A 12866-nucleotide genomic window follows, 5' to 3' on the forward strand; every position below is an offset into this window, starting at 1 on the left:
TACATTGCGTGGTTGACTTTACAAGAGGTCAGAGGTGCCAACTCAAGCTCGTACCTCGAGCTTGATGTATTCTTAGCCCGTGATGTCCATACTTCTGACCCGACCCCTTGGTAATCTTAGTAAGCCTTTGGTTACCTCGAGTTAAAGAGGTAGGACCTGGTAACAGCAGCTTCGGGTACGTGGCATCCACGTGGTTAATATAATTATGCTATCTCTTAGCTTTCTAATAGCCCGTGGATAATTAGGGCGTACAACTCTTACTGCTGAGAGGGCCGAATATCAGATTTAGAAGGAAAGCGTTGTTAGGCGTGATGCTAGGAAGAAAATTCCTCCTTTTGTTGGATTTAGTCGTGGTGGTGGTAATAGTGAGCAGAAGAGGAAGGCCCTAGATTCCTTTGTTCCTCCCAGTTCAGATAGGAGGGCCCGGGGTGCTTCCACTGGCCGTCAGGGTGGCAGTGACAACTGGAGGAGTTTTCCAATGTGTCCGCGGTGCAGGCGACGACACCAGGGTGAGTGCAGGATCAGGGCTTGCTTTGTTTGTGGGAGTGCCAGTCATCTGAAGAGGGATTGCCCTCAAGTTAAGAAGGAGGAGCAGAAGCAGAGTGACAGTCTTGCTCCTGCCAGGGTATTCACTTTGACACAGACTGAGGCGGAGGCTAGCCACTAAGTTGTGACAGGTCAGATCTTTAGTGCTGGTTCTTTGTATACTGCATTGTTTGATTCAGGGGCTACTCATTCATTTGTATCTGCTAGAGTGATAGATCAGCGTTGTAGACCTAGTGGTGTGTATGCTAGGAGATTTCAGACTTTGTTGTCAACAGGAGAATTGGTAGTCTCTAGGAAGTGGATTAGAGCGTTGCCAGTAGAGGTAGATGGTAGGTAATTGTCTGTTGATTTGATTGAGTTAGAGATGGATGATTTTGATATGATTTTAGGAATGGATTGGTTATCAAAGTATGGGGCAACGATTGACTGCAAGCGCAGAATGGTGACTTTTGAACCAGAAGGGGAGTTACCCTTTGTGTTTGTGGGGTCAGTTAGTGAACCGCGAGTACCAATAATTTCAGCACTGAGGGCTAGAGACCTGATGCAGGAAGGTTGTATAGGATTCCTAGCGAGCGTTGTGGATACCTCTAGGGTGGTGTCGGTTGGACCGAGTGAGACTAGATTGGTGTGTGAGTTTCTGGATTTGTTTCCAACGGATTTGCTAGGGTTGCCGTCGCAGCGGGAGATTGACTTTGTTATAGAATTGGTACCAGGAGCGGAGCCAGTATCTAGGACACCTGATAGAATGGCTCCGGCGGAGTTAAAGGAGTTGAAGATTCAATTGCAGGAGTTACTTGATTTGGGGTTCATCAGACCGAGTTTCTCGCCATGGGGTGCTCCAATGTTGTTCGTTAAGAAGAAGGATGGATCCCTTAGGATGTGTATTGATTACAGGGAGTTAAACAAGTTAACCATTAAGAACAAGTATCCACTGCCTAGGATCGACGATTTATTTGATCAGCTACAGGGAAGAACAGTGTTTTCCAAGATAGGTCTCCGATCAGCTTACCATCTAGTTAAGGATTAAAGAGGAGGACATACCAAAGACTGCTTTCCGAACGAGGTATGGACATGATGAATAGGGTTTTCAAAGATTATTTGGACAAGTTTGTGATTGTATTCATCGACGACATCCTAGTGTACTCTCAGTCAGAGACTGAGCACGAGCAGCATCTATGGTTGGTTCTACAGCGGTTGAGGGAGCATAAGTTATATGCTAAGTTCAGTAAGTGTGAGTTCTGGTTGCCACAAGTTACGTTTCTGGGCCACATTGTTAGTAAGGAGGGGATTCTGGTTGACCCAAGTAAGATTGAGGTGGTCAGAGATTGGCCTAGACCGAGCAATGTTCCTGAAGTGAGAAGCTTTCTGGGTTTAGCAGGGTATTATCGGCGGTTTGTTGAGGGGTTCTCCAGAATAGCTACGCCATTGACAGAACTGACAAAGAAGAAGACAAGGTATGTTTGGATGGACAGATGTGAGAACAACTTTAAGGAGTTGAAGCGGCGATTGATCACTGCGCCAGTGTTAAGCTTGCCGATAGAGAATGAAAAGTTTGTGGTCTACTGTGATGCATCCAGACAGGGTTTGGGGTGCATGTTGATGCAAGATGGTAAGGTGATAGCCTATGCATCGAGATAGTTAAAGGATTATGAGTAGAGATATCCTACGCATGATCTGGAGTTGGCAGCGGTGGTGTTTGCACTTAAGATTTGGAGGCATTATTTTTATGGTGAGAAGTGCGAGATATACACCGACCATAAGAGCCTAAAGTATTTTTTTACTCAGAAGGACCTGAATATGCACCAGAGGCGGTGGCTGGAGTTGGTTAAGGATTATGATTGCGATATCCTATACCATCCTGGGAAATCTAATGTAGTGGCTGATGCATTGAGTCGGAAAGGCCCGGGACAGTTGTTTAGTTCCAGGCAGATATCTGACAAGTTAGCTAAGGAGATGACCAGAGCAGGTCTAGAGTTGGTGGTTGGTCAGTTGGCCAACATCACTCTTCAGTCTACACTCCTTGAGAGGATCAGGGAAGCGTAGGGAAAAGATTCGCAGTTGAGAGGACATAAAGAGAGTGTCTTAGTTGGAGCGACTAAGGACTTTTCCATTTCAGAGATGGGGTTTTTGAAGTACAAGGGTCGGATTTGCGTTCCGATGGATTCTGATATCCGGCGAGAGATTTTAGATGAATCACATACCACTCCCTACTCTTTGCACCCGAGTACGACTAAGATGTACCAGGACTTGAGAGCTCTGTATTGGTGGTCGGGCATGAAGAGGGATGTGGTGGATTATGTGGCCAAGTGTTTAACTTGCCAATGGGTTAAGGCTGAGCATCAGAGGCCACCAGGGTTGCTGCAGCCTCTGGGGATCCCAGAATGGAAGTGGGAAGATATCACTATGGACTTTGTGGTTGGTTTACCAAGAACTGTGGGACAGCATGACTCGGTGTGGGTGATTGTGGATAGGTATACCAAGTCCACCCACTTTTTTCCTGTTAAGAAAACTTATACTGTGGAGCAGTACGCTGAGTTGTATGTGAAAGAGATTGTTCGACTTCATGGGGCTCCGAGGTCGATAGTGTCCGACAGAGACCCCACCTTTACTTCCAAGTTTTGGGAGAGTCTGCAGAAGGTTATGGGCATGCAGTTACGGTTTAGTACCGCTTATCATCCTCAGACGGATGGACAGTTTGAGAGGACGATTCAGATATTAGAGGATATGCTACGAGCCTGTGTGCTAGATTTTGGGGGATCATGGAGTAAGTATCTCCCTTTGATCGATTTCTCGTACAACAACAGTTATCAGGCGACCATCGGAGTGGCTCCGTACGAGATGCTTTATGGAAGGAAATGTAGATCACCTATTCATTGGGATGAGACAGGTGAGAGGAGATATCTGGGTCCAGAGATGGTTCAAAGGACCAATGAGGCGATTGAGAAGATCAGAGCGCGTATGCTCGCCTCCCAGAGTCGACAGAAAAGTTATTCATACCTGAAATGCAGGGGTGTGGAATTTCAGGTTGGTGATCATGTGTTCCTTAGAGATTCACCCATGAGGGGTGTGAAACGGTTTGGTGTTCGGGGCAAGTTGAGCCCTAGGTTTGTTGGCCCCTTCGAGATTCTGGAACGGGTTGGAGAGGTAGCTTACAGATTAGCGATACCTCCAGCTTTATCAGGGGTTCATGATGTTTTCCATGTATCCATGCTCCGGAAATATATGTCGGATTTGATGCATGTTCTAAGTTTTGAGAATTTGGAGCTTGATCAGGATTTGTCCTATGAGGAGAATTCGGTTCAGGTTCTTGACCGAAGAGATAAAGTCTTGCGAAGCAAGACCATCGCCTTAGTGAAAGTGCTGTGGAGAAACAGCAAGGTTGAGAAGGCGACATGGGAACTTGAGTCAGAGATGAGGGAGCGGAATCCCGAGTTGTTCAGGTAATTTCGAGGATGAAATTTCTGTAAGGAGGGGATAGTTGTAACGACCCGAATTTGCTAATAGGGCTTGGGGCCTTGATTAGTGTGCCTGGAGGGGCAATAAATGATTTAATATGTTAATATGTGGATTTATGTGAATATATGATAATGATGCATGTTTAGTTGAGTTAAATGTGCACGTGGGCCCCGTCTGGATTTCAGGGGTATAAATGTGATAAATGCTATATATATGTGATATGTCTGTGCAGCACGATCCGAGATAGTCCTGGGGAGCGGTTAGCCAGAAAGTCACAACAGGGTTGAGAATCCGACTCGAGGCGAGCCGAGGGGTAGTTTGGGTATTAGATGTGTTAGTGGGGTCACAACGGGCTTGGTGATGCGTGCCGCGACCCGTGTGGGTGTCAGTGGGGTGCTAGCCTCTGTTTCGAGGCTAGCCGCGACGCTTGTGGGTAGGGTCACGACTCTTAGTGCCAGTTTGTGTTTTTAAGGGTGTTTAGGCTTGGGAACTCAATGGTTAAGGCTCGGGATGGATTTTATCACCCGGATTGATAGAATTCAAGGTCTTGAAGGTTAGGGTTATGGCTTAAAGTTATTTATTGGATTAGAACTTGATGGATGGATATGGTTATTGTGTTGTGACTAGGGTTTCGGTGAGGCTCAAGTTAGAGGACTGTGCTCAGGACATCGGTGCTCGGTGAGCTCGGGACTCTGGTAAGAAAACCCTTGTTCCCATAGAGCTTGTATGCAGGGCTGAGCCCAACGTGTTTGAATTGCAGGGCATGACCCTTTGATTGTATTTGTTAGTATTATGTACTTGTTTATTATGCTATGAGTGCAATTATGTGAATGATCGGCAAGAGCCAGGAACGGTGTAGGCCGAGGTCGGCAGGGGCCGGGAACGGCGTTGGGCACGATGAGTGCAAGGCCGAGTAAGGCAAGGGGCCGGGAGCAGCGTTGAGCACGTGGAGTGCGAGTTGCCAGGGCGAGTCCCTAAAGTGTTACTCCATATTGGAATAACTCTCATATAATCATAAAAGGTTTTAGCTCCAACTTGTGACTAGTTATAAATAGGAATAAACTTCACATTGTAATAAGTTATCATGTTTCTTGATCCCGCCTTTAGAAAATATGCCTCCATAGGGTAATAATTGTCTTAACATTAAATATATTTATATATATGTTATCTTATGCATCTAAAAATTTATGATAAAATTAATTATTAATTTAGATTTCTAAAATAACTTTTTATATTTTCAACATTATATAGATATGTACATTGTAACTATATATTTATGTCATTTTCGTTTATCAATGATTACACATTGAATTTGACGTGTTTTATAAATTATTATTTAATTTAAAATTTAAATAAGTATATTTAAAACATTTTATAGATATAATTATATTAAGTTATAACATATTCATAGTAATAAAATACATTGGCCCCAACATTATTACTATAGAGATGTTTTACTATAGTTCCAAAAAAATGGCATGAGAAGTTTGATAAAGTCATTGTTTCAAATGGATTTAGACACAACAATGCGGACAAGTGTTTATACTCTAAGACTTGTGATGACTATGTCTTAGTGTGTCTATATGTAGATGATATGTCGATTTTGAGTAATGACGTGAGAGGAATAATAGAAACAAAGAAGTTTCTATCTTCTAACTTTAAAGTGAAGGACCTTGGAGAGGTGGATACCATTGTAGGTATTAAAGTTTGAAGGAATAGTAGGGCTTTCGTGTTGAGTCAAACCCATTATGTTGAGAAAGTGCTCGACACATTAAGTCATCTCAAAATCAAAGAAGCATATACATCGTTCGATTTAAACGTAAAGTATGAAAAGAACGAAGGAAGAGTGGTGACTCAATTGGAATATGCAAGTGTAATAGGAAGACTAATGTACGTTGCTTATTACACAAGAGCGGATATTGCATATAAGGTTAGTAAACTTAATAGGCTTACTAGCAATCCAAATATGAAGCATCGAGAGAATTATTGGTTACCTTAAGAGTACCAAAGAATTTAGGCCCATTGAAGGGGTCACAAGTCAGAGGAGGAGGCATTGCATCGCCTAAATGCAAAGGGGCTCAAAAGCCCCAAGAGACAATGCATTGCCTACACGCAAGCGACGCATCGCGTCGCCTAACGTGTTTGGACACGTGTTTTAAGCTCCAAATGAAGAGTTCTTTAGCTCTATCCTATTTGTTAGACCTAATGACTGTGCCTACACTATAAAATAGTCCTCATAGAGTTTTGGAAGACTTGATCACTCTCTAAAATATATCTCTAACCTCTCTCTCTCTAGCTTTCAAGAATCTCAAGTTTTCTCCAAGAAACTCATAAAGAAAGTGTGTGACTTTGTGAGTTTAAGGCTTGTTGATGCGTGTCGTGTGCCATACCAAATTTAATTACATTTATTCCTAATTGCTCATTAAATTATTAATAAAGTGGTAGTAAGGGTCGAACCTATAAGGATTATTATTCAAAATAAAAACAAGAATTAAATATGGGATTTTATTTTAAGATGAAATAACATAAAATAAAGTTATAAACAAATAAAAATAGATAATAAGATTAAAAAAAAAACAGTTAAGAATTATTCTCCACCTTCAACAATCAATCTATCAACAATGACGAATAATATTCCATATTCTCAATTAAACTATTAATCTCGTAGAAAACACTTAAGCAGTCAATTATCACACTTTTTCCTATTATAATTAATTAAAACTAAGCGCTCTTAATTAATTATTTTTACCAAGCAATAAATCCATTAATCATGCGTTCTATTTAACCTAGGAAAAGTAGTACATTCAATGGAAACAAGTTAATCTAGGCAATAAATTCATTAAACATGCAATTCATTTAGTCTAGGTTCAATTCTTCATCACAATTAAAATACCTGTCACAATACCTTAATTGCAATTTATTACTCTACTTAGAATCCTAAATTATTATGTGAATATCAATCCTAAGATGACAACAGAACAATGCAAAATCCTAATTAGTGGCCATCTAAACAAGATTTTACAAGATTCTTAGGGTATGATTGGTATGTTATTGGGATACAATTTAATGTTTTCAAATACTAAAACTTAGTGGGACCCTTTAAAATCTCTGATTGGAATTTTATTTTTGAAAACTAAATTGAAATCAGTATCCCAAATTTATAATGGAAATGAGAAAACAATAAAATCACGTTTTCTAAGTTTTGTAAAATTCCAATCTAAAACCCCTAAAATCTTTTTGTGAACTTTCTTCTTCTCATTTTCTCTCTGCGCGTCCTCTCTTGTGAAAAGCAGAGTTCTTCTTCTTCTCTCAACAAAACCATACCATTGAAACTTCTCTTCTCCTCTGTCATTAATCAGATCAACCAGTCTTCTCGTGCTCTAGATCTACTCTTCTTCTCCATTTAACACAAGGTAAAATCTTCTCATATAATACATTTAAGTATATATATATATAAGTATCTCTGAGTAGTAAAGTAGTAAAGGTCTGAGTATATATATATATATATAAAGCTTTAAGTAAAGCTCGTATAGCTTTTGAGTAGTGAAGGTCAGGGGTATATATATATTTAAGTATAGTTCCTAATATATATATAGAGGGGTTTCTCATGTGCAGCTGGCTGATTTGCAGTAGAGGGACTTAGTTCCGAATATATATATATATATATGTAGAGGGGTTTCTCATGTGCAGCTGGCTGATTTGCAGCAGAGGGACGCCGTTGCCGGCGGCAGGCAGGGGAGAAGCATTTTCGACCTAAGATTGCGGGTTGACGGAGAGACACCATTGCCGGACTGAGTGCGACAGTCGGGTTGAGGTATAGTCTGACTAACTGGATTGAGGTTTCTTTGTATAAGCATGTTCGATTTATATGTTTGCAACTTCATTTTTTGTGGTCTATATTTTGTTTTCAGTTTTGGAGTACTTTGAATTTGTGTTTCCTGGTTTTGTTTTTCCTTTGTGTTTTACTGGTTTGTTCCTTTGTGACGGGTTTCATTGGAAAAAAAAAAAAGAGAATGAAGTTTGTACTTTATTTGGACGAGGTGATGAGTTAATTTTTTTCTTATTTTGTGATGAATTCTGTTGAATTTATTGAAAGACAAACTTTTCAATTTAAGAAAGGAATATAAGGAATAATAGACACATTGTCATGTATAGTGTGCAAACCATTTTTTAATTTGTTCTCAGGAAATATTAAAATGGGTGGTGCTGATAAAAGTATTGTTATATAAATTGTTTTCTTTTAGGAATTTGACTGTGAAATAAATCTATAACATGATCAAAATTAAAAAAGAGAATGGAAAACCTTATGAAAAATATTGGCGACAATCTTAAGTTGACAGATTGGCAGCCAACAATATTAATTAGTTGACATTTTGATTTCTAGTTTGGAGTGAAACAGCTGGAAGTAGGCCATTACTGTTGAGGCCGAAACAAAATAAAATTTCTTGCCTTTTATTTTTACTTTCTGTTTTGATTCATAAGTTTAGTTCTCTTGTTTTTCTTAATCTTTATAGTGTTCTGTTTTGTGTTGAGTTTAGTATATTAGCATATATTCGACTTCTTGATGAATACCAATCTAAAAGTTTTGCATTGTTTTTATTTTTTATTTTTTTATCTTTTGTTTGAAGCAACAGCTGATCACAACACCATCACACCATTGTAGTCCATTTACGCTCAACCTGCATCATCTAAGGTGAGCTCTTTCTCTCCCTCTCTCTACTTTCTTTACATCTCTGGAATTCTTTGATTTGAATGTTTGATTTTGAAAACTTGGGCTATTAAATTTAAAAGAAGCATTATTTATGAAGACATAGATTGTGATAGTTAAAATTATGATTAGATGGATGAGAAGAATGTAGACATTGACGATCATGCTTCTTGGCCTGAGGCTATTGAATCACATTTTATTAGTCTTCTATATGAAGAAGCCAAAAAAGGATGGCTGAAAATAGAAAATGACATATTAAATTCTTTTGGAAAGAGATATAAAATGCCTCAATTGAAATCCAAATTCAATCGGTTAAGAAAGGCACATCGTGAATTTTCTCATCTTTTGGAACAAACTGGTATGGGATGGGATCCTCAAACAAATACTGTTACAGCAAATGATGAAGTATGAGACACTTATCTAAATGTGATATACTTATATTATACTTGTGTTGTTGATTACTTGATTATTCTAAATTCATGTTACATTGTAACGTTATGTGTTTTTGGATTTTTGTAGAAATATCCAAATGCGAAAAGATTTCGAAAAAAAGGATTGCAACATTATGAGATGCTTGGAGAAATATTCAATAATACAACAACCACTGGTGGGATGAGTTATGCCTCCACTCAACTTCCGCCTTCTTCAGTTGAAGAACGCCAACAAGAGCGTCATTTTGTTGGAACTGGAGCACATATTGATGTTGGTTTTGAATTTGATGGTGATAATTATGGAGAGGAGGAAGAAGTTACTGGTGTACGTCGTCGAGCTACTGCTGCTCCACCAGATGCACCAAAACCAAAAGAGAAAAAGAACAAAGGGGCCAATCCATCCATCGACCATGTGATGGAAGAACTTGCAAAAAGTATTTCTGCTAAGATTGAGGCATCACTAGTACGGAGTGAGACTATGCGTAAGTACTATGAATCGAGAGAAAGGAGAATTAGCGAGGAAACCAGCAATGTCACTAACTCTTACAATGTGGAAGATTGTTAAAACATTCTAGATGGTATTCCAAATCTGGATAACAAAATATACCTCAAAGGGTTGCAAGAGTTTGTAGCAACCCCAGAATGGCGTGGAATATTCATGAGAATGAATGAGGAGCGTCGTCGTGCTTATCTTGATTCATTGATGGGGTGATTTAATATTGTTTATTTATTATGAGTTTGTCTGTCATGAACTACTAAACCATGAAGTTTACATTTTCTTAAATAATGTGTAATGAACTTAACTTGGTATTTATTGTCATGATTGAACTATCTTATGTGGTTCCTTTTTATTTCTTTAACCTTTGTGAATTTTCGAATTAAACTTTTATTATTATCATAATTAGGTACCTAAGATGGATGATTCAGATGAGGAGTTTGAAATATTATTTGGTGATACTTCTTCTTCATCAAGCGAAGAATTAATTGGTCAAGTTATCATGCTTAATCGATTACAAGAGATGCAAAAATCTCAATAGATTAGACGACCACTACGCACTTCAGATATGTCTGGATGTCAATATTTACTTGAGCTGTTAAATGAACACCCTGATAGATTGTTTTACACAATTAGAATGGACATTAATACTTTTAGATCTTTATGTCGTCGATTAGTTGAAATGGAAGTCATAGAACATGATAGGGTAATTAGTGTTGAAGAAGCTGTTGTCATGTTTCTATGGATAGTTACACACAACCAACGAGTTAGAACTGTGGCTGAAAGATATCAACATTCAAGAGAAACTGTTTGTCGTCAGTTTGGTAGAGTGCTAGATGCATTGTGTTATTTAGGAAATGAAGTAATAAGGCCTCTTGACTTTAACACTGTGCAAGCAGAAATTCAAAATAATTCAAAGTATTTCCCATGGTTTAAGGTAAATTTTATTTGTTAATTTTAATAATATACCAGTTATAATTCATATCAATTTAATTGATGTTGGTAATGATTTATCTAATTTGTTCTGCAGGATTGTGTTGGAGCAATTGATGGTACTCATGTAAGTGCAGTTGCACCAACTCTAAACCAACTTGCATTTAGAGGAAGAAAAGTAGATGTAACACAAAATGTAATGGCTACATGCTCCTTTAATATGATGTTTACTTATGTCTACGTTGGATGGGAAGGAACAGCCGATGATTCCCGAGTGCTTCTTGATGCAATGAGAAAAGATGATAACTTCCCTATGCCACCACAAGGTATTAAAATAAACTAATTTTGATACATTATAATTTTCTTTCAAGTGTTCTTATATATTAATAATTTCTTTTAATATAGGAAAATACTATGTTGTTGATTCTGGTTATCCAAATATGCCTGGGTTTCTAGCACCATATCGTGGTGAACGTTATCACTTGCGTCGTTTTAGAGGAAGAGGGAACCATCCTAGAGCTGCGATGGAGTTATTCAATTATAGACACTCATCATTGCGTAATGTGATTGAACGTTGTTTTGGACTTCTAAAAGTCAGGTTTCCAATTTTGAAGTCAATGCCTCCATACTTGCTTGGAAAGCAACGTCGAATACCAATAGCATGTTGTGCTATCCATAACTGGATTAGAATGCATTCTATTAATGATGAAATGTTTGAACAATATTCAGTTGATGCCAGAACTGTAGAAGATATTGAAGGAACTGAAAGCCAATCTAATACAACAATTGAAAACCAATAAGAAGGAGATGGAGCAGGAATTTCCGAGACACCGGAGTTGAATTTCAGTCAAGCTTATATGGCCCAGATGGAAAATGTTAGAGATGACATTGCTGGACAAATGTGGCTTAGTTATAACAACAATACTTAAATAATTGAAAAAAATGTAACTTTAATTTAGAAAAAAACCAAAATTAGTAACCATGCAATATTATTATGAATATAATCAATGTACTATTATTAAATTTTAATTTTGATTTATCAATATTATTAATTTTTACTTAATCAAGTTTATTTAAAAAATCAAAATTTAATATAATACATCCTATATATATAAAATATATAAAATTAAAATAATTTTCAGATTGAGCTGAACCAATCACATATTCTGTTTCTGTTATATTTTCAAATTTATTACCAATCACAGATTCAGTTTTTTAAAATTCAAAAACAATTTACAGACAGTGAACCAAACACATTTTCAGAAACATGTTTTCAACAACTAAATTTAGATTTTCATTTCAGAATCACAATTTTAGAAAACTCGTTTTCTCATCACGAACCAATCAACCCCTTAACATTTAAATTGAAAAATAGAAGCAATTTAATATAAGGGAATAGAAGGAATAAAATTCATCAATGCATTTAGGATCTCGTGTCTAGGGTTTTGAAATAACCATTAACCTAAAAGGAAACTACTCCATAATTAAATTCATGATTACAAACATAAATATTCAATGAAAATAAATAAGTTTTATATAAGAAAGAAAAACTAGATTGAAGAGTGTAGATGATGATGTCTTTTCTTCTCATCTACCGCTATAGACTCAAATTCTCAATCCAAAGTTATTCTAAAAGTTAACCTTAATTCATTTTATAGACCCTTGAAAAATACATTTAAAATTTAAAAATTAAAAAGAGTTTCTATCGCTGGCAGTGACCAGTATTTCTTGGCAGATGCAGCCACAAGAGTCGATTAAGTGCATTTATCGGGCTTTGGGCACGAACAAAGGTTTATAACGGCCGTGACCACTGTGTTTGGTTCCCCAGGCTGCAGTCAGTGACCATTTTCAACATGCGTGCATTTTTCTTCATTTTTTCGTGTTTCTTCAACTGCAGCCACTGACGATATTTTGACCATAACTTGCTCAATATAGCTTGGAATTTGGCGATTCAAAAAGTTATGGAAAGCTAAGAAAAATATATAAAACTTGTATTTCTAGAAAGATTTCCAAAAAGAGTAATGAAATTTTTTCAAAATCAAGTGTGAAGTTTCAGACTTGTAATTCAGAGTTTAACCGTTGCTTGTAAAACATCCCAAATTTATTTTTTTCATTCAAATGTCTTGGAAGCCCTAAAAGCACAATATAAACTAATTAAACATATATAAATAAATAGTCAAGTGCATAATTATAGAAGAATAATGAATTAAAAATAGACAAATTCGATATTTATCATTTGTTCAATCTCAATTCTCATTTCCTCTTAGAAAAAGTCGCAAGCATCAATGATGATTAT

The 12866-nt window shown here is 37.5% G+C and overlaps 2 protein-coding genes across 2 annotated transcripts; both read left to right on the top strand.

Annotated features, from left to right (window-relative positions):
- Positions 1-8842: 8842 nt before the first annotated feature.
- LOC133778952 (uncharacterized) lies at positions 8843-9853 on the top strand. The gene is made up of 3 exons (XM_062218963.1): positions 8843-9115; positions 9230-9623; positions 9717-9853. Exons 1-3 carry the CDS (start codon positions 8843-8845, stop codon positions 9851-9853), a joined length of 804 nt encoding a protein of 267 aa, XP_062074947.1.
- A 352-nt stretch (positions 9854-10205) lies between these two features.
- Positions 10206-11370, top strand: LOC133778953 (protein ALP1-like). Its single transcript, XM_062218964.1, has 3 exons — positions 10206-10574; positions 10668-10896; positions 10976-11370. Exons 1-3 carry the CDS (start codon positions 10206-10208, stop codon positions 11368-11370), a joined length of 993 nt encoding a protein of 330 aa, XP_062074948.1.
- The last annotated feature ends 1496 nt before the right edge of the window (positions 11371-12866 follow it).

The sequence above is a fragment of the Humulus lupulus genome, chromosome 5, assembly GCF_963169125.1.
Source record: "Humulus lupulus chromosome 5, drHumLupu1.1, whole genome shotgun sequence".
Lineage (NCBI taxonomy): Eukaryota > Viridiplantae > Streptophyta > Magnoliopsida > Rosales > Cannabaceae > Humulus > Humulus lupulus.

Coding starts and splice junctions, on each gene's coding strand:
- LOC133778952 (XM_062218963.1), top strand. CDS start 8,843: ATGGATGAGAAGAATGTAGACATTGACGATCATGCTTCTTGGCCTGAG. Junction 9,116..9,229: donor CTGTTACAGCAAATGATGAA/GTATGAGACACT, acceptor GGATTTTTGTAG/AAATATCCAAATGCGAAAAG. Junction 9,624..9,716: donor AGTACGGAGTGAGACTATGC/GTAAGTACTATG, acceptor AAAACATTCTAG/ATGGTATTCCAAATCTGGAT.
- LOC133778953 (XM_062218964.1), top strand. CDS start 10,206: ATGTCTGGATGTCAATATTTACTTGAGCTGTTAAATGAACACCCTGAT. Junction 10,575..10,667: donor AGTATTTCCCATGGTTTAAG/GTAAATTTTATT, acceptor TTTGTTCTGCAG/GATTGTGTTGGAGCAATTGA. Junction 10,897..10,975: donor CTTCCCTATGCCACCACAAG/GTATTAAAATAA, acceptor CTTTTAATATAG/GAAAATACTATGTTGTTGAT.